Source organism: Styela clava, chromosome 7, assembly GCF_964204865.1.
Source record: "Styela clava chromosome 7, kaStyClav1.hap1.2, whole genome shotgun sequence".
Taxonomy (NCBI): Eukaryota; Metazoa; Chordata; class Ascidiacea; order Stolidobranchia; family Styelidae; genus Styela; species Styela clava.
Window position 1 is genome coordinate 19,997,240 of NC_135256.1, and position 27,674 is coordinate 20,024,913.

The following is a 27,674-nucleotide window of genomic DNA, read 5'->3' on the forward strand; positions in this document are numbered from 1 at the left end:
TAAAGAATGGTTAAGCATTGCTAATCCACACTTGGCGGGGAATTCCCACTATTCAAACGCGTGAATATAAAATAGAAACGGAACATATATACCATAAGTAACGGAAAACTGGAACAAGTAAATAATAAATAAAAGTAAAATGGATACAAATGTTTGATAGGCCATGTTTGATAGATTGATCTCCTGCGTTCATTAGTCATTTCACCCGAAGAAGTTGAAACCGGGCGTGTTAGCGTCTATCGGTCTTAACACAATTCTATCCCTTATCTATGGTTTAGTTGCGGGAGAAGTTAAAACCAGGTGTGTTGACGTCAAACGACCCTACTCAGTTCTTCCCCCATTACCTAACTAATAATTTACATTGGTCACGCCAGATAAGTTGATAATAGGTTAGTAAATGGCAACGCGGCATGCCTTCCTTCACCTACGTAACAAGAGAGAGAAAAACGGCTGCGAATACCGGAACTCTAACTTCTTCTACTCGTTGAGCTTTCATTTTTCGCAATCGACGAAATTGACTGCTTTGAAGAAAGCTCGTTTCAATGCAATAATTACGACTTTACGTAATTCGTAACTTCCCTTCCGTAACTCCAAATAATTACGTAATTCCGTAAATCCGTAAATTACGTGCAAGCCTAGACTAGACAATATCAAAATTTACACTACGTATAACTTGAAATTTATGCGTTAATGAAAAAATCAAATACCAGATAATAGTTGTTCATTTTATCTAACTTATGTCAAAACTTCATGGAATTCCAAGGTACCGCAGGCAGTCCGTAGTCGTTTATATGAGCGGTATTCCAACGCGGCGTAACGGTACATAGCGGACGTGATGCGTGCATATTTTTTGGCGCGAAAAAGTGGATTTTTTAACATTCTTAATTCATGACAGCAACGTTTTGCTAACAGCTAAACTCAGGATAGTTGAATAGATGTAGAAATCTTGTTTATTTGTTTTCCTAGGATGTTCTCGATCTATTAAACATTTATAAAGGTTTTGCCAGTTTCTCCAATTTTCCCAATCTTCTGTGTGTTCATTGTTTACGTTTTGTGTACGACTTTTTTGCGGGAAAATCAAAAAATACTTATATATTCTGCGATAGAGATAAAATTTACTATTCAAGTCTTCAGAAATGTAGAATATATTTATTGTTGAATGGATTGCCAAACTTTTGTGAATTTATTGTATTGCATTGACAAAAATATTTGTCCGGCCCGTTTCAACACAGTTGAGTCATACCCGGCCCGCGGTCAAAAAAGTTTGGTGACCTCTGAAATAGGGCTACAAAACCACGACTCGCGCTAGAAAATTTTCTTTCTAGTTAAATATACTACACATTAATCATCTTGCACGTATTCGACTGGCGGTGATGGACATACGCTTTTCTTTTAAATAGGTTGAAAGCTGTAAAAAATCACGACTTGCCAGAACACTTTCTCTCTAGTTGATACTGTACGCCCTCTTCGCAGCAATGCTCCGCGTATTCGACAGAGCGACCGGCTGTGGTGGACGTTTGTGGAGTAGCCTACACTTTGGTTGTACGAAACGACCTGGTCTGCACGATTGATACTGATAGAATTCTTCCATGTCAACCGCCTATCATTTTGATATCTAAGTTGTATTTTGCACTGTTTCACGGTTTAGTAAATACTTCACGCTTTGGTGGATTTCTCTGAAAATCGTATGGATCAGAATCGTGAAATACATTGCCCAACCAAGTTCGTTATTTGTTCGAATACTCAAAGTGGCGATATGAAGCGAAAGTGACCTGGATTGGATTGGATTGGAGGATTGGAGGCTACGGATATTTTTTGTTTCTGGGAGCAGATAAGCTCACTGTAGCACTGAAGACTGCATGGGGAAATAAAATAAACTGCTTTTCAAACAAAGGGAAATATTTTCCTAGTTATATTCAAATACTCACTATAGCATTGAAAACTGCATGGAAAAATAAAATACCTAGTTGACTGCGCCTTGGTGAACACAATCTAGTCGAGCAACACGGTTGTAATTCGCATATTTTTGCTTTATTGCAATAAAACAATGATTTTCATCAGGATAAAAACATTTATAAAAATTTTGGAACTGAGTTTTTAGAGTAAAAAAATCAAAACATTGCGCATCCATACGTATCCACAAATAAAATACTCTCCCCGGGAGCATAAGTTTTAAAACCACGTATATGATGACCGCACAATAAATAAAATACGAATACGACATTGATTTGAAGTCGTGGACTTCATTGACAAGTGATTTCCTCCAAGCCTGTACGCTTAAAATGGTATATTAATAATCAAAGATCGGTGAAAAACAGCAGCACGCATGTGGAACGTAATTGCAAACTATTACGTGAAATAACGAGTGACGTCCAACGTGACGGTACAGATTTCAAATCGTGATTAAATGGAAACTGAAACAGAAAAATTACATAACTACCAGCTGAAAAATTTCACACAAGGCAGCCGGCATCAATAATAAAAAAATCTATCTACAATAAAGTGGCTCATTTATTTACAAGGCCATTTCACGCAAGCCATAATACATATGGAAAACCAAACCTTCGAACTATCGGTAATACAAATCAATACCTCGAGTTCAAGAAGCATTTTTCAAACGAAATTATTTACAACAAATGTACATATTTTCAAAACCAAGCAACATAGAATTTAAGGGTTTTTCGCTTATAAAATTTGATAGAGCTAATGGTAGCTCAATATCAAGGCACATCTATAATAAATAATTAATAAATAGCATACAGAAGCTAGACAGGCTCAAATTCTTAGTAGAAATAGTAATACGCGCATAGAAATAATAAATTTATATATATGAAAACGTAAATTGTATTTAATTAGAGGTTACTTCTTTTGAGCAATATATTCTGCTAATATTCAACGAATCGTTGCGGAATGTTACCATGGCCTCCACACATTGCCATCTTCACCATAATAACCAGTTAAATATGCGGATTCCTCTCTAACGACATGACGATATTTGAGGTTACCACCATACTTCTCTGGAACAGATTCGTCGAAAATCGCAAAGTTACCACGCTTTCTAGAATCTGCTATAGGGCTGGAGGCAGCACGAGGTGCTCCAATTGGATACATTCCAGGTAGAGACGATCTGGATATCTTTGGTTTTATTCTCAAACTCAAGTCATCATTGTTGTTGTTCGTCGCTGTCGTACCTGAAATTGCATTTAATGAAACACTGGGTATCTTGAATCAGTGTTTAAGGATATTTTACGAGGATACATGAATGAACAAAACAAATTGTCGTACAAATAACAAGTTTGATAAAACGTTGAAAGATCATCACCATACATTCTAAAATAATTGAACTAGGAATGGGAATACCCAGACCGCCACGATATGAAAAGCTTACCTGTTGACGCCGTACATGCAGAACTGTCAGTAACTTCTTCTTTCTGCTGTTTTTGCAAGTCTTTCACCATATCGGTCAATTCGTCCAACGGGAACGATATGTGCGATTTACCAGCAAGTCTCTCTTCTTCCAGGGCTTTCAGAATGTCCGAAAGGGTGTTTTCTAGAAGAAATTCAAGTTATTCTATAACAATCGATAGAGTGAAGGTATGTGGCAATTATCAACGAATGGCGTCAGTTGAAACCCAATGTTAGCAAATTTCCTAGAAACATTAAGCACTAATGAAAACAGGAGGTACTTAATTTAATTAGATAGTGATGCATTTCATGCACCGATTTCTCAATATTTCCTAACACATAAGTTTATCTCATACCCTCGCAATCAGCTTTATTTTTAGCAGAAGTTGACGAGGCAGGTCCTGGAGGAAGAGGCTTTTTGAATTCACTAATTCCTTCCAGTCTTTCGAAAGCGTTTGTAGTCCTGCCTTTGGTCGGAGTAGAAGTTAGCTGAGGGGCAAAGTTACTGCTATAACGAACAGAATCCGAAGTTCTACTAACTGTGCCTAAAAATATAATGTGTAAAGTAAAATTAGAAAGAGACGTAAGTAACAGTTGAAAAATCTATTAGGTTTTTTATGTTGGTTAGGCCATGTTATATAACATCATTGTGGCCTTGTTGAAAGCCCCCCAGACACCTGACCCCGGAGAATGGATCCATAACGTTACGCTATAACGTAACGCGTACGAGACTGGTGGTCTACTGAAGACTTTGCATATATCGAACATTAATCATTCCTGATTATTGCAAACTTCGAAACTTATATTCTTAGGTGACTTTTACAGTTGTTATATACCTACCCTAGAACAAAAGATACCCCGGTTACTGACGGTAAAGAAAAATCATGCAATTGATAAAGTGATACTGAACAATGAAAAACAGCGGTATACTGGGGAGAGTTTGTAATTAAAAGGTTAATTTTCTGGATACTCCGCGCGTCTGTAGCCTAACGACGCAACAGTCGGTCACGCATAATAACATTGATGAATAGAAATTTAGCCTACAGAGATCACACGCTGTGAATAACGTGCTACCCCCATATTCATATATAGTCTTACCGATTATGCTTTAATGAGTTTCGATTGTACACATGTTTCATACCTTGTGTAACAACGGTGACAGTCGTAAGAACCTCCGTGGACGATTTTTCAACCTTCATTGCGTCTTCACGCTGTTTCAGGAACGAATGATAAACTGATAGAGCATTCATTTCCGGTTGTGGAACATCTGAAAAAGTGCACCATAACTGTGAAAAGTTTTCCCATAATATTATTCAGTATAGCATGACAGCAAGCTATGTTCTAAATCGTCACCCATAACATAGCCATTGCACTTGCCATCTGATTATAATACAAAGACTAATACCTCTAATCAGATGATTCGTGCTTTATTCATATTCAACCAAACACATGGTGCTTCATCCTGTTTTTCAATCGTGGCAATAAGTGAACTATAGATTTGGTGCTATGAATCTGTGGATATCACGACTAGCGAATTCGAATTATACTAGCCATCGCACTCTTACTATTACCCTGCACCGGTTCACAGAATCGAATCCCATGGATGATAATTATGTGCGAGGGTATTGCAGGATTCATCGTCGTCGTAGGATGGTTCACGTCATCGCTGTTCGATTATGGCCTCCTTCGCAATAAAGCACCCAAACATCTGGAACAAATAAATGGGGGCCAACTATTCCCACACCATACCCGACATTGTCCGCCATCATACCTTCCCTATCCCATCCATCAGTTCTGGAATGCCATAAATGAGTCAAGAAAATGTTACCAACTTCAAGAAAATGTTACTAACTTTTTTCGAGGCATGCTTGAGCGGTCTTCACCGTCCCTTGAGCAGCGTTTTTCAGCAATGACAAGCATCCAGCATTATTTTTTATTTTTTTGCCCTCGATAGAACGACGCTTCAGACGCTGACTGATGTTTCGCCTTCTAATAGACCTTTTCGCATCTAAAATATTCGGCACCAAGTAAATCTATATTCATTATATTTTAGATAAATACATGAGAAATGTCGTCCTCGTATTCATGTCACGCAACTTTCTCAGTGCTAATTTTACCTTCAAATTATATGCTAATATCATAAATTTTACAGTGATCCTTACCTTTTCCCTGACTCGTATTGAGACAATACGGTGGAGTCGAATAACCGGCTGACGACGACGTCAAAATTGGACAACATCGGGACTTCCTCGCATCTGTATTTGCTGAAACATATCAATAAGTATTCGATAAAGACATCTATAAACAATTTGGGATTTGACCGAAATGGATGAAATAAATTTGATGGAAATGACGCCAGCAGCAGCGGGCTACACCATTTAAATCGTTTACGCGAATCACCTAATATTAAGTAAAATAAACAGAGTATAATATAATTACTATACAATACAGCATTGCGAAAAGTATTGTTAAAGCGTTCACTGATGTATCATCACCAAATATAGATTATATTTATATATTGAAGAACATTGGTATTAAAAATATTGGCAGTTATGAGTAGGAGTTCACAAACTTTGGCAAGTTTTAGTGATCCAGTCGAGACGGTGCTTGGTAACGTATAGCTTAATGCTTTTAATACTCAGGAAGGTAGTTTAAATTTGTACAATACCAGCCAAGCGGGGCACTCTTTTTTATTCACATAACTCCGTCGACTATTTTAGTTATTTACTAGACTAGAGCAACGCGTCAAAAATGGCCAAGTACAATTGCAGATGAATTTATTTACCCGGAGTTGATCTCTGCTGAGTCGAAGCTCTTTGAATATTCAATGAATTAACCGGGTCGTATCTCAGTCCTTTAACATTGTTATCAGCAAACGACGACACGGATGTACCAACATTGTAATAACTTTGGAAACTAAAAAATAATTCTTATACCTTTAGGAATAACTTGGAATCTAATTTAATATTTTGAGTCTGTCAAATAAATTATGTTTGTATCATAAGGTTATCTCTGGTGAATTACTATAGGGGTGCACAACATTACAAACAAATCCTAACTATTGAACATTACCAGTTAGCTTGGCCCCACGCGATTGCTCTAGCAGCATTTTCATCTTGCGGCTTGTTTTTCGGAAGGGTTCGAAATGACGATGGAGGTTGCACCTGCAAACAATAAGTTCAGGATATACTTGCACTTCAAACCGTAACACAGAAAGCGCCGTACTTAATATTACTATATAGGAATTTGTTTTTTTATTAATTCTAAAGCCAGTTTTAAAACAATAGCTTGTTTTAAATTTTTCTTCATATTTCCTATTGAAACACCCTTTGCATCGCCCCGTAACTACGGCAAAACGACGTGTTTTAGCAGCGGAATAGTAATTTAAAAAATGTAAGAAAAAAATTTGCTTTGTCTTCCATTCTCATCGCGTAGCTTTATCGCCAAGTTAGTACCTATACCAAACTCATAAGTTAACAGCAATGCTTATTCGAAATATCAGAGAAAAGATATGATTGAAAAATGAAAGATAAATCCTGAAATCATGGCTCACGTGCATGCTAAACACAATCAAAAGCAGGTGGATAGGAGCAGAAGAAGGGCCATATGGGCAGCCATTACGGGCGGCAAGCTGTAGAGTTCGCGGTGGAAGAAGCTACCGATACATTTGTTGACAGTAAAGAAGCGATTGGACATGGAAATAGGTGATTTGCTTTTTGTCCATAAATGAGTTTGTATATTTCCCAAAAATATTTTTGATAAAAACTCGCCCTGGGCGGCAAAAAAGTTTGGCACGCCCATTGGTTCGGCACGCCGCCTCAATCTGGCAATACCAGTGTGTTAATACAATGGAGGATATACTTGGATGGGTTGTAACTTACGAAGGTACCTAACTACCTACGTAAGTTCAAATCCCATGACGGATGTGACAATGTGCGATTACAATGTGACAAATGTCGTCCATTATTGCGTTATAATCAAATTCTTTGTAGGAGACGCGTTTTTTTGCACTACGACGTTGTCGTCATATCGAAACTACGTTCGGCGCAAACGTTACAGATTACGTCATCGACAACTCATTTCATTCTAAGACGGATTGTTTGAAATTCAATCCAGTCTCAGCCACTCAGATGAGGCTGCAAGGAAAGGGAACGTTCGGCGCAAACGTTACAGATTACGTCATCGACGACTCATTTCATTCTGAGACGGATTGTTTGAAATTCACTCCAGTCTCAGCCACTTTTTCGATTAGCTACAACGACATACAAATTTAAAGAGCACTGTTCAAGACAAGAAGTACCACTAAGTAGCATGCATAACAATAAATGGCTTGTAAATTTTTGACATAATCATGTTGATGGTATATCTGATGTTCATATTTGTTTTTGTTTATAATGCGGCTCTTCGCAGTAATAAAGTACGAAAGGTCGCTCTTGGTCTCTGACCGGTTGGCCACCCCTGGTCTATTCCAACACGTGGTGAAGTGCTATGACATGAACAGTGCGCTCCAGCTTGGGAAGGCGTATTCGATTAACATGTACCGGGTAACAAGTAGAAATTTTTTGAACAAATACCCAATTATATATCACAGTATTTATAGACGGTACAACCTTGGCAAAAACTGTTTGGTGTCTCTACTCTATGACTGTCGATCATTCGAATGTATATTTATTGTATTACTTACCATACGAGATCTTTTCGCTTGTGCATGAATATGTTCCGACGGAGGACACGGCGCTATTCGTTTCACTGGGATATGACGTGATTGATGATCAAGTGGAGAATTGAACATCTGAAAAAAATTTGACCAAAATTACCATATAGGTAGCTCTATTTTATGAATACATCACCACGATATGGTATTTGTGATTTGTCGCCTGTATCAATTCTTTCCATGTAGGCCAGTGGTTCTCAACCTTTTACTAACCGCGTACCACTTTACTGTTTTTTACTCTGGCCGCGTACCACCAAAAAGCCCCCTTTTTGACGCGGGGAACAATGGCACAAGACACGCGCTATATATTTTATAATGTGGCACTACATCCTTAGTGACCTAATTTGCAAGGTGGACGAAAACATGACAATCTCAATTCCTTCGTGGACAATAGCAGGCGAGGGCGATCTCTAGAGACTGGACTGGCCGATAAGACGTTTCTCCGACCCTTGACCCTAGAGAAATTCTTCCTATACAAGTGGAGTCCCAGCTATTGCTGTCCAGCTATTGCAAAAAAAAATTATACTTATTTCGAGATTGTTTTGATGTGTTGGCGCTCATAAGCTGATTTACGTGTTTGAAAACCCTTATTTTTATTAAAATTAATCAACCATGTGCCGCTTACAGGCACTGATAGCTTAGTTTAGAATAGTCTATCGCAGCATTTGCGAGACTCATTTTTGATTACAGCAATTAAATTAGTGCGAAGACATGATGACATTAAGATATTTAATTCAAATTTTTTTTTGAAACGCAACTGAAAACTGACAAATAACACGCAAAACTACAAAAACGAAGCAATGTTTATTTTATTACTGATTGTTGCTGGATACGGAAGTAAACAAGGAAACTGATGCCCGGACAAACATTCATAAAGGCCGTTTAGCGAATACATACAGTATGGAAGATAAAGCGTTGTCGGCATATTTTGGCCAACTCAAAAGTTAATTGTTGCAATAAGTTAAAGCTGCTCGCGTACCACTTGATTATCTTCCTCGTACCACAGGTTGAGAACCATTGATATAGGTCCTGAAATCAAAGCCTGATTAATCAACAATGTTATAGCCATTGTCTAGATGCCCCTGGCACCAATTTCCGTTGGCCGACAATATTCTGGACAATACTACTGCAACGACTTTGTCGACTTTAAATTGATAGGTGTGATTGGACACGACGATTGTTAAAAATGTTCAAAATGCCCCATTTTGTATGTTCAGAATTCAATATTTCAGTACTCGGGCCATTCCAAGCAAAAGTTGAATTCCATCAATTTTTCAAAAAGTGTAGTGAAAGTAATTTTTTTTATTCCTGATATCAAAAAACATTGAAATTTTATTGGACTGCATTCATTTCATCGAACAATTTAATATTTCACCCAGGTTTTTGATGGTTTATAAAAAATGGCCTGAAATGTAGAAATTTTGGTATAATTGACATATTTTGTGATAATTCTTGACACAAAGTGTTTGATTGTGTGGTACAGTTATTTCATATGAAATTGACGCACTGGATTTAAGTTAATAAAGTTTAAATGTTTGCAGTGCTGTAGGACATTTCTTCACCCATTTAACGATTTATTACCAGAATTTTAAGAGATGATAGAGGCCGCTATTTCGAAGTGGAAAAATGTCCTGTAGTGTCACGTCCTGTAGTGTCACATACAATATGCACATTATTGGCATGGATTTACAGTGTTACATTAGGTGAATTGAGTAACACATAGAGGGGTAGTTCAGCTGCTGCACCAGAAAATATTATGGGCTCCTACTGTACCATCGCAAAAATTTACAGCACAACACAACGTACTGTTAGTGCATGGTGGATTTGCCGTCCTGTAGTGTCACGCTATATTTTACTATATTTTTTTTTATCTATTAAGTAAGTCTTGGGTGTAACTTTTGTGCAATTTTTTACATATTCAATAAACCAACTGATTGGACAATGAAACAAAACATGTAGCTGAAAATGTGAAAATATATTGCATCCAACAACTTGCAAAATTTCTGGAATTGTCCTGTAGTGTCACTTGGAATAGCCCACTCTATCAAGTTGTAGAGTCGGTAGCCGTAAACGAAATCCATATCCCACAATCGTATCGATCCTACTAATTTGCTACCGTTAACTTTGCACTTGAGCGTGGTATTTAAATCTCGCTTTGACAAGATTGTCCCAGCTATGTCAGCAGAGTAAGATTACTGCTGGTTAGAACAAGGCAATTTCCGATGAAATACTTGGCCTGGTAAATAACGAAATAAAGTTCAAAAAATACTTACAGTGGTTCCACGGTTAAAGTACGATGTAGTCATCTTCAGAACGAAAAGATATATCCTCTTCACAGTTTGGTTCAAAATATAATATCATATATATATACAGCAGAAAGGTAGCTTTATAAAACCTCAATAACGAAAACGATAAACAGTATTAGCGTACAAGAGGCAGGTTTGGGGTTTCTAAACGTGGCGCAAGCGATTCCGGAACGTTTGCCTCTGCAACTGTCGGAGGCAATCAAATGATTACATGTTTATTATACAATCGGTGTGTGTTTGTTTGTAAACAAATAGTGCTGCCGTAATCACTATTGTCTGAAATACGAATTTGACGTATTGTTGGCCTGGTGCAAAAACCTTCGTCGTTAAAAGCACAATAAGTATATTTGCTTATATTCATTATGCATATTACATGTAGTGATGGTAAAATTGGCGTAGTTTGAATGGTTTCGCGCCAAGTAGACCTATGGTTCAAAAAGACCCTGTTTCTGATCTGACAACTCGAATGAGACATATCAGGTATAAATTGAACTATAGTAATGAATCAGTCGACCAGACAAATTTGGCGAAATATTGATGGTTATATATTAATTTTGGGTGTATAAATGTATTATGAGCCTTTTCCATCGAAAAAGTCATTGAATGGTACAGTGGCTTACTTGGATGGTACTAGTACCGAAAACAAAACTAGTAATCGCCCTCGTTTCCTTTTTTGAAATATCTCTTTTAAAACTCATAATATTTAAGATAAATCCCACTCTTTACACTCGCTCCAACCACTTGACAGCCTTCAGGTTCAGATAAATCATTTTATCGTCTTATCGAGCAACATAGTTTTCCTGAACTGTGAAGTCCATGAGAACATTTTTATACTTTTGAAACCAGCACGTTTTTATTCATTTCTCGTAACAAAAAGGCATGGCAATGGGCTCAAATACTTCTTGTCATTCTCAACATATTCACGATGATGCATGACGCACCATACTCCGCGTACGGCACGCGGGCCAAATTTGGCCCGTTGGGTAATTTAATCTGGCCCTCTTGATGCTGCCACAACCAAATTGAATTCAAATTGAGATGTTTTAGCTAAAAATAGATCGAGGGATTTGCTGAGATTGCGATTAAATTTAGTTTTGGCACGAAGCATATTGTTTTTTTCACCTTTGCTTTGTGACACTATAAATATTGTTTATAAAATCTAGCGTTTTATGTCACACTTACTTAGCCCGCCAGTTTAGGTGGCCGACATTTTTGGCCCCTGGTTCAAAAACCTTGCCCATCACAGGTTTGTAAGAATGAAGTATTGGTATGGACGAACAGATGACCTAGAAGTATACCACTTTACCCGAACTTCATTAATTTCATAAGTCGAATCTACAAATGATATAATTCGCATGCCACTACATAATATTTATGTCCTTTCCATAATATACATATTCACTCTTCTACTTCAACAACTAGGAAAAATTTAATGCAAAAGGTAAAGAAGCAAATAAACACACAATATAGATTAATAATTCTAAGAAATAGTACGTCATAATCCTTCATCAAGGTATTTATATTTACTGTATTTTAAAGGCACGTTATCCCAATTACAATTGCTTGTACTTCCTTTCAAAATAATGTTTTATAGCGGATAACGTGATACAGAATGTGAAAATAGGAATTGTACAGACGGAGAAGTTTTCTCTTTATGTAATATAAGATGATGTGCTGTTAAACTAAGTTCAGTGAAAAAGGTTTTCATTGATTCCAGTGACTCGAAGAAATAATTACATTTGGAGCTTATATTTTTAACCAGCACACTCAAAATCCTACCTGATATTTAAAATTCTATTTAAGATTATGTCCCAGTTTTACTTTGGGTTGCCATCACTAGAAGGAATTTGTTATGATGAATTTGATATATAAATGACAACATTGAACCAAATCACTGAAAGTAGAAAAGTAATCGGAAAAGATAGTCTGTTCAAAAAGAATGTAACTGTGGACGCGCTGTTTCCAAGAAGTCCTTTTCTTTGTAAGTGTATAAGTCCTGCGACGGAAGATTGGAAGCCAGCATTTGTATCCAGGCTCACTGCTGTGTGTTTTCTCTGCATCCTTTTGTCTACATACACGTCTTTGGAATCAGGCCCTGCTACCACGGCTCCGACTAACAGCTAAAATTAAAATATGAATTGATGAGAAATAATTCGACTGTAAAATTATAATGTGACATTGCATCTTCTTTTGGTGGTTTCTACAAAATGCAGCATTGTGAGTGTATTCATTAACGGAAGGAGTAAATTAATCGAAATTGCAAATATATACTTTTAACAAAATTATTAGGATATACCTGCTGGTTGGGTGTTCCAGTTTTCATGTAAGAGAAACCGCATGGAAGTGGAACACGAGGACACGAGCTTGCTCTGAAAATACAAATATTTCAATGAATGTTTTAAAACCTCAAAAATATATGAATTATGGCAGCATATAGTGTTGGATATATCACAGAAAACCGAGGAAACTCAAGTAATTCTGTTTAGAACCCAACCAACTCCATCATAGAAGTATTCGACTTTTCTTTAACTAAATGGGACATTTTTTCTGATTACTAATAGAGATTTATGCACTTACTTATGATACGGTTGCTGTGGAAAGTTATCTCCATATCCAACTTGATATCCTTGACCAGAAGATCCTAAAATGTAGTTGATTTGATCACGTGCAAAGAATTTCCATGACGACGAATCCGGATGACCTTCGAATTTTTCACTCGCAAGTAGTAGAATAAATGCAACATTGGCTGAAACAAGATGAAATTGCAAAATAAAAGAAAGTACATGAATATGTTTATTTTGCTATGAGACAAGTAAGACCAACATACTGGTTAGCGCCAATAGCAGAGTGAGAAAAATTGTTGGTCAAATATCTTCTTCGTAGGAATTATTTGATTTTGAAGACAGTCTAACAAACTGTAGCTTTTGTAACCATTGTAAAAAATAATAACCTCATTGATTGAAATCATATAAACACTGTTTTCCCATTGGCTGTGTACGTACATTACCAAAATGGTTGTATTAGTATATTAATTGGCTGTATATGCATATTTAGTTGGCGCTATATGTATTTTTTTGGCTGTATATGTATATCATGTTACTAACCACACTTGTTTTTCCAACAAAATGTATGCAGAGGCAATGTAAAAATACCAAGCAACAAACCTGCGTGCTTTGTCGGTGGCGACATTTGGTAGAACAATCCTTTTGGCGTCTTTTTGGCTTTATTGACAACCCAGTTACAAAATTTCACGAGTTGTTCAGGATCTTGAGTTTGTTCCGCCATGAATAGATGAAGAGCAGCCTGTGGTTGTAAAATATCATAACTTGCTTATTTCAAATATTTGGGAAATTTGCAATATTTCTAATGTAAAGAAAATCCTTTGATTTAGACCGAACAAACAAACTGAGAAAATGAGGAAAACATGTATTTTTGTCTTTTAGTAGTTTCTGTCTTTTTATTGAAATACTTAGGTGAATACGGCTTCGAACTATGATAATAAAACCAGTTCGAAAAGCATCCTTTTTGTGATTTTTTCAATTGATTTATTTTTAATTTTCAGCATTCGACCTTCTGTCTTAAAACCATTGGCAAATTTTAATGTATATATGTTTCATGCTGGTAGTTACGTCTCCACGTCTATTCAGTTTTATTACTATTTGTGATTTGTATTTGAGAATGCAAAAGGGAGACGATGGTTTGCTGATTGAAGTTTCATAAAGCATTCGTAACAGTTAAAAAGGAAACAAACCGTTTTATCATCATATGAGAACGTCTTCGGGGTCTTTAATAGATGATTATTGTAGATTGTTTTTGCACTATTGAGATACTGAGTGTCGCCTGTAGCTTTGTAAATCCACATTGCAGCCCATGCCAACTCGTCGTGATATCCAGTCGAACTGATAATATTAATAAAATGTTGAATGAGTAACAAATAAATTCTGGATCATATTTTACTTTCCTATTCAACAATTTAGTGTTCACGGACCCTTTTGTATTCAGATTTTTAGAAAACATGTCCTAGAACAGTGTTGCTCAAAATGGGTCCTTGACTTTTCTGGGGGTCACATAGAGGTTCTTCGTGCCACACAAACAAAGGCCTTTATTGGTTACCATTTACGATCACTACATTAATTTAAAGTAAATGTATTTTTTATTTGTTGAATGTAGTACATTTAGGTCTTTTTCTTTCGTTCGTTGGATTTTTTTTTATTGGAGATTACACATAAAATACGTGATGGAAACGCCTTAGAAGTAAAACTAGGTGTATTTGTAGAAAATCAGGGGCCACAAGTGTTGAGAATCTTCAGAGCGTAGCCACGGATTGTAAAAAGACTGCCCTAGAATTAGTGCATACTTTGAATTTAACGAAAAAAACAACCTATGAGCATAGTTATGTTCCTGTATAATTATACAAATTGTAAAAGTGCGACATTTCACAAGTTCATTGGAAACACTGAAATCTATCGGCAAAGTATCACCCCACAATATTAAAATATAGCAATTGATGTATGCATATTTGAAGGTATTTCGATATATCAAAATTATGTAATTATTTATATGTAGCCATTTATATTGCAAGGCTAGTGCGATGTATTGCTATTTTAGTTTAATTCAAGAAGTGAGCGACAAGAAAAATTATGAAGTTCTTGCATTAGATTAGGTATTAAAGAACTTAGGTCTGGGGTAAAATGATGATTACTGGGCCATGATGCATTTACTGAAATGTATTACTGATACAGATTTGTATTCAGTATATATAATTATATATATATATATATATATATATATATATATATATACGCACTTGTAAGTACTGATGGAGTTAGGCTGAAATTTGGTGTAAATTCCTTCATAAGTATCAGCAAATGAATAGAGCAATTTCGCTCGGTCGAGCAGTTGTTTGCGATAATCTGAATCTGTAATTTAAAATAAAAATATTAAAAATCGAGTTAAGGTTATGCACTAAGCAACCAAAATCACTAATATAAGCGAATAAAGTGTTGTTAATGTAATTTACAGTTTACATACTATAATATTATTATTCTTTTTAAAACAAAACAAAAATTCAGGCATGAAACTATGAATTATAAACTTACAAGTTAACAACTAACATAAATAAATAACGCTAATCAAGTTTGTGACCAGCTGTTCAGCAAATATGATGTCTAGAGACTTTAAAATTGGGAACCGACAACAAAAATCGTCTGCTTGATGTAGTACAGTGGTTCTCAACCGTCGATCCGCGTCAACTTTTCTGTCGGTCCGCCAAATATATTCCAATTTATATCTCAATTGCAAAATGCAAGGCAATGCTGGCCTGCCCATTTATTTTGTGCGTTTTAACTCTTATTGATTGAAGTCCTACGCCCATTTCAAGCCTTGAATGGCTGGATGTTTCGTAATGTCCACAACATCATAACAGCGAACATCATTACAGATGAGTTCGAGGGCACGTAGTAGTCTACTTGCCTTGTTTAATTTTAAACGGATTGGAAAGCTCGCACATTCGATAATTCGACAGTATAATTTAGGGAAACCTTCGGATTGTTAAGTCTTTTGCAACGACTATTACATCGTACAATCTCAACGCTGTTGTGAAACCATCGATGATCAAGCTTCTCCGCGATACCACTTCGATGTCGAAGCATAAACTTTGCCATTGTCACAGTTTTGGATATCGCTTGAAAACGAATATCCTGAGCTCAGTGACAAAGCCACTAAATTACTGCTGATTTTTTGTACAACTTACTTATGTGAGAAAAGCTTTTCATCTTTATTTCTCATCAAGACCAAACGGAGAAATCGTGTGGATGTCAACGCTCCACTTTGCCTTGCAAAAACTACATTAAATCCGCTTTCGACACATATGATATCAGAAAGACAGCATTAAATTTCTCATGAAATTGAATTGACTGCTTTTGAATTGCATACTTTTGTCGCAATTACATTTGTTTTAATTATGCTATGACATTTTGCGTTGCCACGCCGCCCCGCCAAATTAGTTTTGAAATTGTACCGGTCCGTAAACTAAGAAAGTTAAGAACCACTGAGGCACTGAGTAGTAATATTCATTGTTCAATAAATGAACTTATTTAGTTAGTTTTAAAATTACTCACCAATCAAATCTTCAAATGCCAAAGAAACTGCAGCAAAAGCAGCTGCCATTTCGCTTACAACATCTGCACCTGGAGTTTTATCAGTAATCGTTTGTACCGGCCTTTTTGTTGTATCATTGATATACTCTGGCCTGTCCCAAGTCATTGTTTCGAAATATTGATCTCCCACTTGAGATACAATAGTAGTTCTAAAATGAATCAAAAATTATAAAATTACAGGCCATTTTAGTTGTTTGTATGTGAGTTGAGATGGTTCAAAACTACAAACTCGTCGATAATTGAGTCCAAGCCAAAGAAGAAAACTTTGTACATTTAGTGATAGCCCAATCATATTGGATTAAAACACCAAATGATAAGTACATTAAAAACGATGTGTGGACGGTTTATTATCAAAGTTTGACTTTCTAATTTAAAAAAAACTTGAATTAGAAGAATGTAGGCAACAGCAGACTAAGCATACAATTCAGCGTCATAATCTTTGCTTGTGAATCAGTGTTTAAAACAACAGCAACTTCAAAACGGAGACCGAAGACTTATCGATCGAAAGTTAGGGTATCCCCCAAAACAGAAACTGCGTTTTCGATTCATCCGATCTTACCCCATAGCGACACCGTGTATCCCATCACTAATTAATTGATAACTCGCTAATTATACGACATAAGTCATCCAAAATCAAAAGGCTTCTGGTCCGAGATATGATGAATGCACATGCAAAACCAGATTGGAGCAGATTCAACCTCGTTTTCGTGAGATATCGCGTAACATACGAAAGTTTCTAACAGACAAGCAGACAGACAAACAAACAAATAGCTATCAACATACTTACCGATCGAGATCGATGAGTAACAACAATATTAGTTACTATATAATGTATACTTACTCTGAAATGTGACACTTCATTAAATAGTCAGTTCCCCACTTGATACCACCCAGGACATCGAACAATCTACCAGTTGTATTGTATGCATCGGAATATTCAATCGCACCCCAAGATAGTGTTGTGATCGTAAATGCAAGTGGAAATGTATATTTCACGTAATCACCGCCTAAAATGTAACATGACGATAATAATTATACAGTCATTTGCATATAAAACACATGCCTGTTATTGATATATATATATGTTTTTATTTAATGTTTTGCCGAGTATTTTTATTGCGGAAAAATGCATGATATTATTTATTAGTTTTCTTGCTAACCCTTTTCACCAAACAGAGACACACGGGCTAACTTTATGTGCCAGTTGACCTATGTTGCTATAGTTTCCAATTAACTTTGTCGCTGGATTTATTTATTATTTTATTGAATGCGTAAAGTTACTTCACAAGCCATATTCAAAAAACTCGGATTATGCCACACAATTTTGACATATATAATGGAAAACAAATGCCTACCGTCGTAATATCCCCCAACAAGATCTTGCATTATTGCTGTCCCATCATAAACAGCAGAATCTGATCTCCATGGTATTCTTCGATCAACTTCTAAATATCCAGATCTGTGGAAATTTTAAAATAAATAGTGTGATTCAGAAAAGTGATCCCTTAATTTTGAGAAATCATTTGAGTTACATTGCCAAAACCATTACAAAAAATTCTTGCTATTACTCGTTTAAGTGTATCATGGTCGATAGCATTGTTTTAAAATCTGCCTTATATGATTCATCTCAATACTATGAACTTTTGAGGGTACTCCTGTAGTGTGTGTACCAGGTTAGGGTTAGGACATAATTTTATTCCGATTTTCCTTGTTTTAGTTCTATTACGAGTTCAGGGCTGTCTGTGTTACCCAAGTGAATATACTCATATTGGTGTCGTATAAACTATATATATATGTCGTATAAACTCATATATATATATATTCATAGGCTTCGGTCCTTTTACACAACTTGATGTAAGAGGGGCGAACAAAACCAGTTACCTACATATTGGTACACATACTTCTGGAGCGCTCTTTTGAGAGAATACAACTTCATGCAACGGTCATGGATAGGTTTTGATAATTGTAAAAGTATCGATGTGTATGCGGATGTGTAAACCAGAGAGGACGGGGTTAGCGCTAGGAACTGATTCTATGAAAATGAGATTAAACGCATAAAGTGGTACTACAATTGGGACCACTTCGACATCTAATTGAGATCGCTTTAATCAAGTGAGCTCACGTATCAAAGTGCTTTATGACGCTGAGATCATACCGAACTGGCACAAACGTATCATTCAAACTTCTGCCTTTTTGTTTGGTTTTATATCACGGAATATATTTGTATATTTTACCTTTGTGCTTCATAGAATAATATGGAGTTGTATAACGCTTTAGGATAATCATAAACTATTTCTCCGTCTCCTTCTTTTTCTTCAGAATCCTCTTCTTCGTCCATTGTATCTGAAATCAAGAAATCATAATAAATATTTTGAACATGAACTGAATTTAGTATGTTAATAATATAATAAAAAGAGTGCTGGGATGTAAATATATTTGGATACAAAAAAGCTCTCAAATGTTTCAAACAAGGAATCCATATAGCACATCCACACGCAAAAACGTTTAAAATGGTAGCTAAGATAGCGTTAGGATCACTTGATGTAATGTCTGTGAAACAATATATTAAACAGGTATAAGCGTCCGACGTGAAGTGGCAAACAGGAGTTGCACATCTACCTAGTTGTTAGTAAACAAACAGTGTTCGCTCTAAAATAGTGCGTTGTAGGGTCAGCTGTACCGTCCAAGTGAACAACGATATTGGCGTAGTTTTGAAGCAATATTTCGAAAAAATTAAAATTATGTATATTTTCACCTTTTTATTGAAAACATCAAATATTACCATCGACTTACCATTTGCTGTTGAAATTCGCCCTGGTTTATCTAGTTTCGGTCGATTATGTAACCCAAATACATGGATGTCCAAAACAGCAGCAAGCGCTGACTGGTATCTTTAAAATAAACAACAAAGTAAAGTTAGAAATGATGAAATGAAAATTTACAACCGTGGCCTCAAAGAAAAAATTAATGTAAACGAATTTATCGTTCATATTGTATTGAATTTCTTGTGAATTCACAGTGAATTGTGTACTTGTGTCCGCACAGACCAAGATGTGAATATGCTAAAATTTGTTCATATCATACCCGGCGTTATAATCCATCGCAACGCTACTTTGTTCCCGCTTTTCGATTGAGTTGTAAAAAGTATCGGCTTCGCTTGGTCCCCCGACCAATGCTCCATACAATACATGACTGAAATGAAAAGCAGAAGGTTTGAAAATATTTTGTTCCATTCTTACCCGATCACAACATCAATCAGAATTAGCTTTGAGATTATTTTGAGTAATCTACTTACGCATTATCAAAGTTAGCGGAGAATGCGGGGCATGGAGCTGGAGGACTTGGGCAATAACTTCCTTCATGGAAATACTTTGTGGGAGAATTTTCTCCGAAACCAACAACGTAGCTTCTTCCGGTTGATCCAAGAATATATCCGATTTGCTTCAGAGCAAATAGCCTAAAAAATAGAATTTGCTCATAGAGTTTGAGTTTTCAAATTGAAAAAAATAAATGACAACTCCGGTCATTTATTGCCTCCATCTTTTCTATATAATTGAAGTCAGTTAGCACAGTAGATGAAAGCTTTTTACGTAAAATTCCCACAAAACATACCTGTATTGCTCAGAGTTTATACCCATTTCTGCAGCCAATGAACAAATAAACGCAGCATTAGCAGCATATCGCAACGGTCCCCATTCTGCGACAAACAAAAGTCCCATCTGGGTGTGAGTAGATTTTCCCCCGGGCAGACACCATTGACAGAATCTAAAATGCAATAATATAGATATACAAAATGTGAAGGTAAGTCAAATATTCCTTTGGAAATTTTTCTTTCTGTTTCCCAAATTAAATTTACAACACTTACGCTCTGACTTGAGTTTTGTAAATTTCCTTTTTCGTCATTTCAGCCAACAGCATCTGGACTCCAACTTTTTTGTCGTCCCAGGAGAACATAATTGCCTGAAAGAAGGGAATTTATTATTATTATTATAATTATATATATATATATATATACCATAAGCACATATTATAACGTACGTACACAAATATTGATAACGTACGTTCAAACATATGCAGGTGAAAATGACAAGAAAACGCTTTAGTATAAATTCCCTATATTTAAATTAATAGGGCCAAACGTAACGTATCATTTATGAAAAAATTTACATTATAGTTTAGTTTGAGCATTGTAGTGCAGTGGAAGTGAGTTGTCAGGTATTTATCATATATGAAAGCCATCTATTCTACTCCTTCCTCAAAATAATTTGAGGCATATCATTCAGAAATTTACAATGTATTATTTGAGGCATATAAACCACTTTTAATTTCAAAAAATTACCTGGCTGTTCAATTTTGCTGATTTATATATTCTCTTAGCTTCTCTTAAAAATGCATTATCTCCTGTCCTTCGATAAATCCACGCTGCCGCCCATGCAAGTTCATCTTTGTAACCGCTATGAGATCTAAATATAAATGGAAATGTCTAAAATTGTTTTCCTCTCATTTTGGAGTTTTGTTTTGCATTGAGTGAGGTGATCTGGGGCAGCGCGACTATTTGACTATTAAAGCATATATAGATCATCCGTGACATTGACCTATACCTATAGATCCAGCAAAGCTATATAGAAGTTAATACTGGAACAATATTGTTTTCTCTTTGTCATCCCGCATGGATTTTCGTTTTAGACTAGCGGTGGGAATACCGCCATATGAATTTTATCCGCAAGATGTGGGATTTAAATTTGTGCCACGGTTCAAGTTTTGTGTAAGATAAATTGGAAGTGGTGAAACAATGAAGAGAAGTATTTGGAAATAGGTTACTAGTCTAATTTGTTCTAGCAACCAAATTAAAACAACTCTTCGCCGACTTGCAAAATTGCAGTTCACGTAATGGCTTATCGGTTTCGTCTTTCTCCGCCAATCACGTTTGCGGACGCATTGCGCTACAACTTGAGATGGCGTGTATGGGCAAGTCATCGATATTTGCGGCGTTTTAAATGCAAATAAAAGCGATTGACAAGTTTTTACATTCATTTTTCTTGTTTTAGTTTTAGCCTATTTAATACAAAAATAAAAATCAAGTAATACAGCCATATTGAACAAAACAGACAATGAAAAACTTGATTTTAAAACAATTCTTTTTGAACAAATCACTATTTAGAGGAAATAAAATACGAAACTAATATGCGAAAAAAATTTCCTAAAAGCTGAACGTTGTCAGTATCATGAGGTGTTAATGGGACAATGGAAATAAAAAAAAATCTAGTTTTCTTTCTGGGTATAACAAACCTGTATGCGGCTTCTGCTGGTTTGATATAGTCGTGATATTTTCCTCTGTAACCTCCGGCAAAGTCATAAAGCTCTTTTGCATTTTTAATTAAAACATCTGAATAAGCTCTGTCAGTTTCGTAAAACACAATTGACGCGGCTGCCAATGCAGCGGCTGTTTCTCCTATCAGATCACTACCTGAAAACAGCAAAATAATAATTTAAAAAAATATGTAAATGAATTTTAGTAAATTTCGTATATGGTTCGCCCAAAAACGTATATGTATATGTGTAATCTGGAATTTGTCTCTTTGTAGACCCGAAGTTATGAAAAACAGAATGTTATTTAATTTCTATCCATACGTCACAATGGGTAATCTTCTCTAGGAATAAAATTGAAATTTTTGAAAACCTGCTGTTTACCTGGTTTTGTTTCAGTCAGAACATAAGATTTTCTTTTATAGTTCATTCGTTCTGGTGTTCCAATATATCTCATATCACTGCTTTGATCGCTAACCTAAAATGAATACGATGTTATTCAATTTCAAATCTCACATAGAATAAATCAGTAAGAATAAGTTAGGAAGTTTGGTTGAAATCGGATCATCATTTTGGATATTACTTTACGTACTACCAGGATTTTGGAGTATCATATACGTATTTAAAACTGAAGAACCTATATTTTTAGTTCCACCCAAGTTTTATGTGATATAGTACGAGTATATATCGACAGCTTGAAAAAACCTTCGACCACAACAACACGAGAAATTCTTCAATTACATTTTAATGGGTTCATTATCAATATATGATCAATTTGACTCATATAATGTTTTCAACGAATTCAGACTTTATATCATTTTGTGTAGATGAAAAATTTCAAAAATTATTTAATATTTAAATCTTATTTTTTCGGTAAAAATCCACAAAAAAATATATTTCATGCGTTTGAAATTTAAGCAAGCGTGAATAATGTTCTGAAGTGTGGTGTACGTACTTGACCGTAAAATTCTGTTGGTCCAACGCTGCACTTCAGAAAGTAATCCGTGGCCCATCGAATAGTTTTGAGAGCATGATCGAGCTGGCCTATTGCCTCGTAGGTTCTTCTGTAACGAATGATTCCCCAAGAAAGGATTGTGGTCGTGTATGCCATCGGGAAGCCGTATTTGATGTATCCTCCGCCTGTGGATAAAAACCAATAATTTCTTAGTTCAAATAAAGTGGCAGAGAAAGTAAAATTCAATAAAAAAAATTTAAAAACTGATTTCATAAAATAAGAATAGAATAGAAACTCTTGGTCAGACCGGCGCACAACAGTATTATTTCCCCCTTATTCGCACATTTTTCGAAAGTTGCGGCATTCTTCTGCATGTAATTTGATTTATGGCTAATTTACGATAAAAACATTTTTAACTGTGCTTAATACTATTTATTTTAAACGTACATTCAAACGTACATTATACAAAACGCATATAACACCTATTATGTTAATAAAACGCAAGAAAAAGGTTACGATTTGAGATAGATTGACCAAGTAATTATTTATCCGTTCGAAAGCGAAACGCACGTCACAAGTAAAAAGCATGTGTCGAGAGAAACAAATTTTTATAATTTTACGCCATTTGTGACATGATGCTTTAATTATACGGTTAATCTTAGTAGTAATCAAATAGGGAACCGCCAATTTGTCACACAATATTCAATTAAGTTAATTCCCAGACCGTGACGTTAAACATGTTTTACAGTCCGATTTTAAGAACTGTTTCATGTTAATCGGTGCGGTTTCGTTTAGTCAACGTACCCTTTAGTTAGCATTATATGTATACGGGTGGCCCAAGAGTAGATGGTGGCCCAAAAGTAGGTATATATACAGTTATTAAACTATTTTATATGCTTTGAAGCTACTTGCAGTTCACTTTATGTTACTTGTTAAGTACCACAAAAATTGCTTATTTTTTTAGATAATAAACCTGGTGTGAATTTTACATTAGTTTTCTAGCTGCTTGGAAGGTGATAAAAAATAAATGAAATAGCTGTATACCTACTTTTGGGCCACCCTGTTAGAGCATTGTAATCGTCTGATTTTGAATATATTCTTTGAGCAAGCTATAAGTTTAGAATGATAAAATTGGATTTGAATTCGTGAACTGATCATTCTTGATTCGAAAGCTGGAAACCTTTTATGACATTTACTCAGTCTCATCTTCTCAATGTCAGTAAAGATTATAATTTATAATGCTACTTTGACTAGGAAAGATCTTGAGCCATCTATTTCTCTTGTTCCCTAGTCCCATTAGCTATTTGCACGGTTGGCGTTTTTATAAACAATGTTTTCTTTTTCGTTGTTGGCGAAGAGTTACGTTTATACAAATGTATTATTCCTGTATATAGTTTCACTTTGAGACTACATTAAAAAAAATTTTCTCACCATCGTAATATCCTCCAGTTAAATCATATCCGACATCCGCCCCGTCATTAAGGGCAGAATCACCTCTCCAAGGAATTCTGTGATCATACGGCAATTCTCCAGATCTCTGAGCTTCGTAGAATAGCATTGATTTGGCAATGGCGTTGGCGTAGTCATAACTGAAAAAAGAGGTGACATTTATGACTCGTTGCTATGCGCTTTCAATCGTACAACAAGATATGACCGAATAACGAAAATAGTTGCTTAGTAGATCCGCATTGGCGCTATATCATATTTGCATTACATAGCGTGCAGAAACAACCACAGAACAAATACCGGGGAAATGAATATAAGCGCATTTCTTGCAATCGTTATTCTAAAATTCTTTTTTTTTCTCACGCGTAAAGGTTTTCAAACGGGATACGCGTATACTGTCAAGATATGCATATATGGTCGATCGATAGGTTTGTATGTCAGTCTAACATTCGTTCACTGCCGAGGGTTTTATATATACATTCAATGTATGTTGCGTGCTCTTTGTGTAAGCATTAAACCGCCGTAATAAAATTTCACAAAAAAGTTGTAGAATCTTTTTTCAATCCATTCAATGTTTACACTGTGTTGCTCATCCGAATATTGCCATATAGCCTCTGGCGTTCCAAACATGCTGCTGATAATATTCATCAGCTTCGATTATACCTAGGATTACAGACGACATAGGATTTGAACAATTTCAATCGAGCTTCAGCAACAATATAAATTAAACAACAATACAAAGTCGAAACCGCAGCCAGCAAACGCCCGATTTTCCAGCGAAGATCCCATGCTTTCCTACATTGAAATCCTTTGCAGTCCTAATGATTAAATGTCTCTCTAGCGCGTACTTTTCAACCTTTTTAGCGGTGCTGAACCTCGATGAAACATTTCAAAGGTTTACATTTATTAATATAGACTCTAAGATTTGAACAGGAACTAGCGGAACCCCTGAACTGTACTTATGGAACCCCGTGGCGCCGCGGAATCCTCGTTGAAAACCACTGCCCTATCGTCAAAACTGGATTATAATATCAATGATTACAATGATATGAATATTTATACGAAATTTCAAAACAAACGTGTACACAGGCTGTTATTTCAAATACTGAACGCGACAAACAAACCCGAAGAATTATTCACTGAAGTAGGCCAAATATGGCAACATGTTCCGATACATATAACGTTTAAACAAAACTATATTGTTTGCTGATTTCAAACTCATACCCATCGTTAATTCGCAGTTTAATTCCTGTGTAAACGACTCTGCAGAAGATAAAATATAACTTACGGTGGTTGGTGGTGATACTTGATTGTAGGGAATTCAATATCATGATAAGGACGACGACGTTGTGGGGGACCACGTGGTGGTATTCCCCCGGTGTCTTCCTCACCCTCACCTGGTGCTGTTGCTCCCCAAGGTGGACCGAGATGTTCTAAATACAGAAGGGATGCGTCCAATGAGAAGGTATTGCAGCAACCGTGATTCTAATCAGTACCGATGTTAGTTCTTTGTAAGTCATAAACTTGCGACAGCAAGTAGCAACTTATATTTTTTTATTACTGCATCTTTCGGCGTTTGTGGGTAGGATGTTTCAAATATGTATCGCATTAATCAGGAGGGACTACAGTTTTATAATTTAGGTAATCTTTACATGCATATTTATCTAATTATAATATTTTATTCTTTTAATTTAAAAGTTAATATTAGTTCAACACTGAGAAAGCACTATATTTCTATTTGACTGCAATTATATCATTTCAACTTTTACAAAATTAAATTATGCACCGAATTTGACATAATAGAAAACTCTGTAACGATTGATTTGAATAGTGGAGAGAAATATGTCAGATATACCTGCGTCAAAAAAAAAATAGAAAGCTAATACAACCAGCTTTTCAATCATGTCAGGACGTTAAAATCGGGTGGTTAGATTGCGTATTGATGCTTTATAAGCATTGCTGTAGCGGCAGCAATCCAGTTTAACGATTGTATTTTTAGATCAAATGCCTTAGGAAATAATAACACACCCGGAGGCACTCTTGGTGCACCAACTGTATTTCCACTTGGTGCCCAATTAGGAGGTGCTCCCGGTATTGAAGAACTCGGCGTCCAACGCGGTGAGGTGTTTACATTTTCCGTTGGTTGAACCGGAGGTGATGTGTTTCCATGTGGTCGCCATCCGGGTGGTGCTCCAGGCCAAACTGGTGGACCCAAGTCTCCACCTCCTGTACGTATCAAAATTACGTTTTATCGACGAAAAACTATTCTTTTTATTTAAAGGAAATTGATTCAAAACGAGATCGCGCGTTCCCACTAAGAAGTAATCATATTTACTTACTTTGTTTGGATATACACATTAAATATTTAGGAAAACAGTGATACTTTGTGCAGAACGATTATTTCGCAACTCAACCTGCAGATGTTATGTCTATATCAAAATTCGCACATATAACGGATTCCCTTTCACAAAACGCATTGATGATTTTTGTCGACTTTTATATGACAACTTTTGTTAAAATCGTCATATTTGTAGTCGAGTTGGAAAAAATTGTCTGTGACAGTTCATCTGACGATGTTACATCAAAAATAACGAGCAGTAATTGGATGAAAACTTTATTAAATTTAGTTTCATGTTATTCCCGTGTTCCTGGGCAGTAAGCATCTTCAGATACATATCCCGTCACGTCATGTATAAAACATATATACTTCTTTGCCTAGTTTAAAAAATCGAAACTATTTTATATCAATATATATATATGTCAATTATATTTACCTGTATTGACTGGAGGATTTTGCTGTGATCTGGATAAAGTTAGAACACTCATAAGAATAGTATATTGGTGAAATCTGATCATCATTGTGCACTTGTGACAGATGTTAACTTTTACAGTAAATTGTTAGCCTGATAAAAATATGATAAAAGCATTATAGCAACATATATTAATAATATTATAGCGAAATGAATAGTTAACGAAGCAATCTTTAGATGATTGAAGACACTTCATGGACAGATAATATGAATGGACAGTACAGATTAATTCTACATATATATTAAATGTTGCATTGAAGGAAGTAGACTGTTTTTCCAGTCGTGTCTATGTTTCTGCTTTTTGATTGACAGACTGACTGCTTGTGTGTAATTATATTCATGGCAAATCTAAAAATTCTACACATTTTTCTCATTGAACTCAGGCTTTATCATACTACAGTCAACATTACTGACGACTTATCATATACACTCACATGCCCCATTCCTAACTCGGAGTTACTGTAATGTCCAGAATCGAGATAAACATTATTTCTGATCCTCATCTTCTACGCACACTTACGGTAGCTCCATGTAATTTTTTATGGGAACCTGAATGTGCGAATGGAACCGGTT

General features: G+C 35.8%; 2 protein-coding genes across 2 annotated transcripts; both read right to left on the minus strand.

Annotated features, from left to right (window-relative positions):
• Window positions 1-2,009: 2,009 nt before the first annotated feature.
• On the minus strand, window positions 2,010-10,590 carry LOC120328238 (uncharacterized). The gene is made up of 10 exons (XM_039394674.2): window positions 10,393-10,590; window positions 8,090-8,197; window positions 6,478-6,569; window positions 6,191-6,321; window positions 5,568-5,669; window positions 5,258-5,413; window positions 4,547-4,672; window positions 3,762-3,950; window positions 3,389-3,550; window positions 2,010-3,191 (listed from the first exon to the last, which is right to left on the minus strand). The coding sequence occupies exons 1-10, from the start codon at window positions 10,423-10,425 to the stop codon at window positions 2,914-2,916; spliced, it is 1,377 nt and encodes a 458-aa protein (XP_039250608.2). The 5' UTR covers window positions 10,426-10,590; the 3' UTR covers window positions 2,010-2,913.
• A 1,237-nt stretch (window positions 10,591-11,827) lies between these two features.
• LOC120328443 (uncharacterized) lies at window positions 11,828-27,603 on the minus strand. The gene is made up of 24 exons (XM_039394929.2): window positions 27,536-27,603; window positions 27,066-27,194; window positions 26,320-26,517; window positions 25,580-25,724; window positions 24,277-24,434; window positions 22,846-23,030; window positions 22,275-22,368; window positions 21,873-22,050; window positions 20,923-21,046; window positions 20,449-20,543; window positions 20,196-20,348; window positions 19,879-20,040; window positions 19,668-19,775; window positions 19,377-19,474; window positions 18,818-18,926; window positions 17,939-18,042; window positions 17,425-17,590; window positions 16,545-16,732; window positions 15,233-15,344; window positions 14,177-14,324; window positions 13,590-13,728; window positions 13,003-13,171; window positions 12,722-12,794; window positions 11,828-12,545 (listed from the first exon to the last, which is right to left on the minus strand). Exons 2-24 carry the CDS (start codon window positions 27,148-27,150, stop codon window positions 12,276-12,278), a joined length of 3,261 nt encoding a protein of 1,086 aa, XP_039250863.1. The 5' UTR covers window positions 27,151-27,194; window positions 27,536-27,603; the 3' UTR covers window positions 11,828-12,275.
• Window positions 27,604-27,674: the final 71 nt, after the last annotated feature.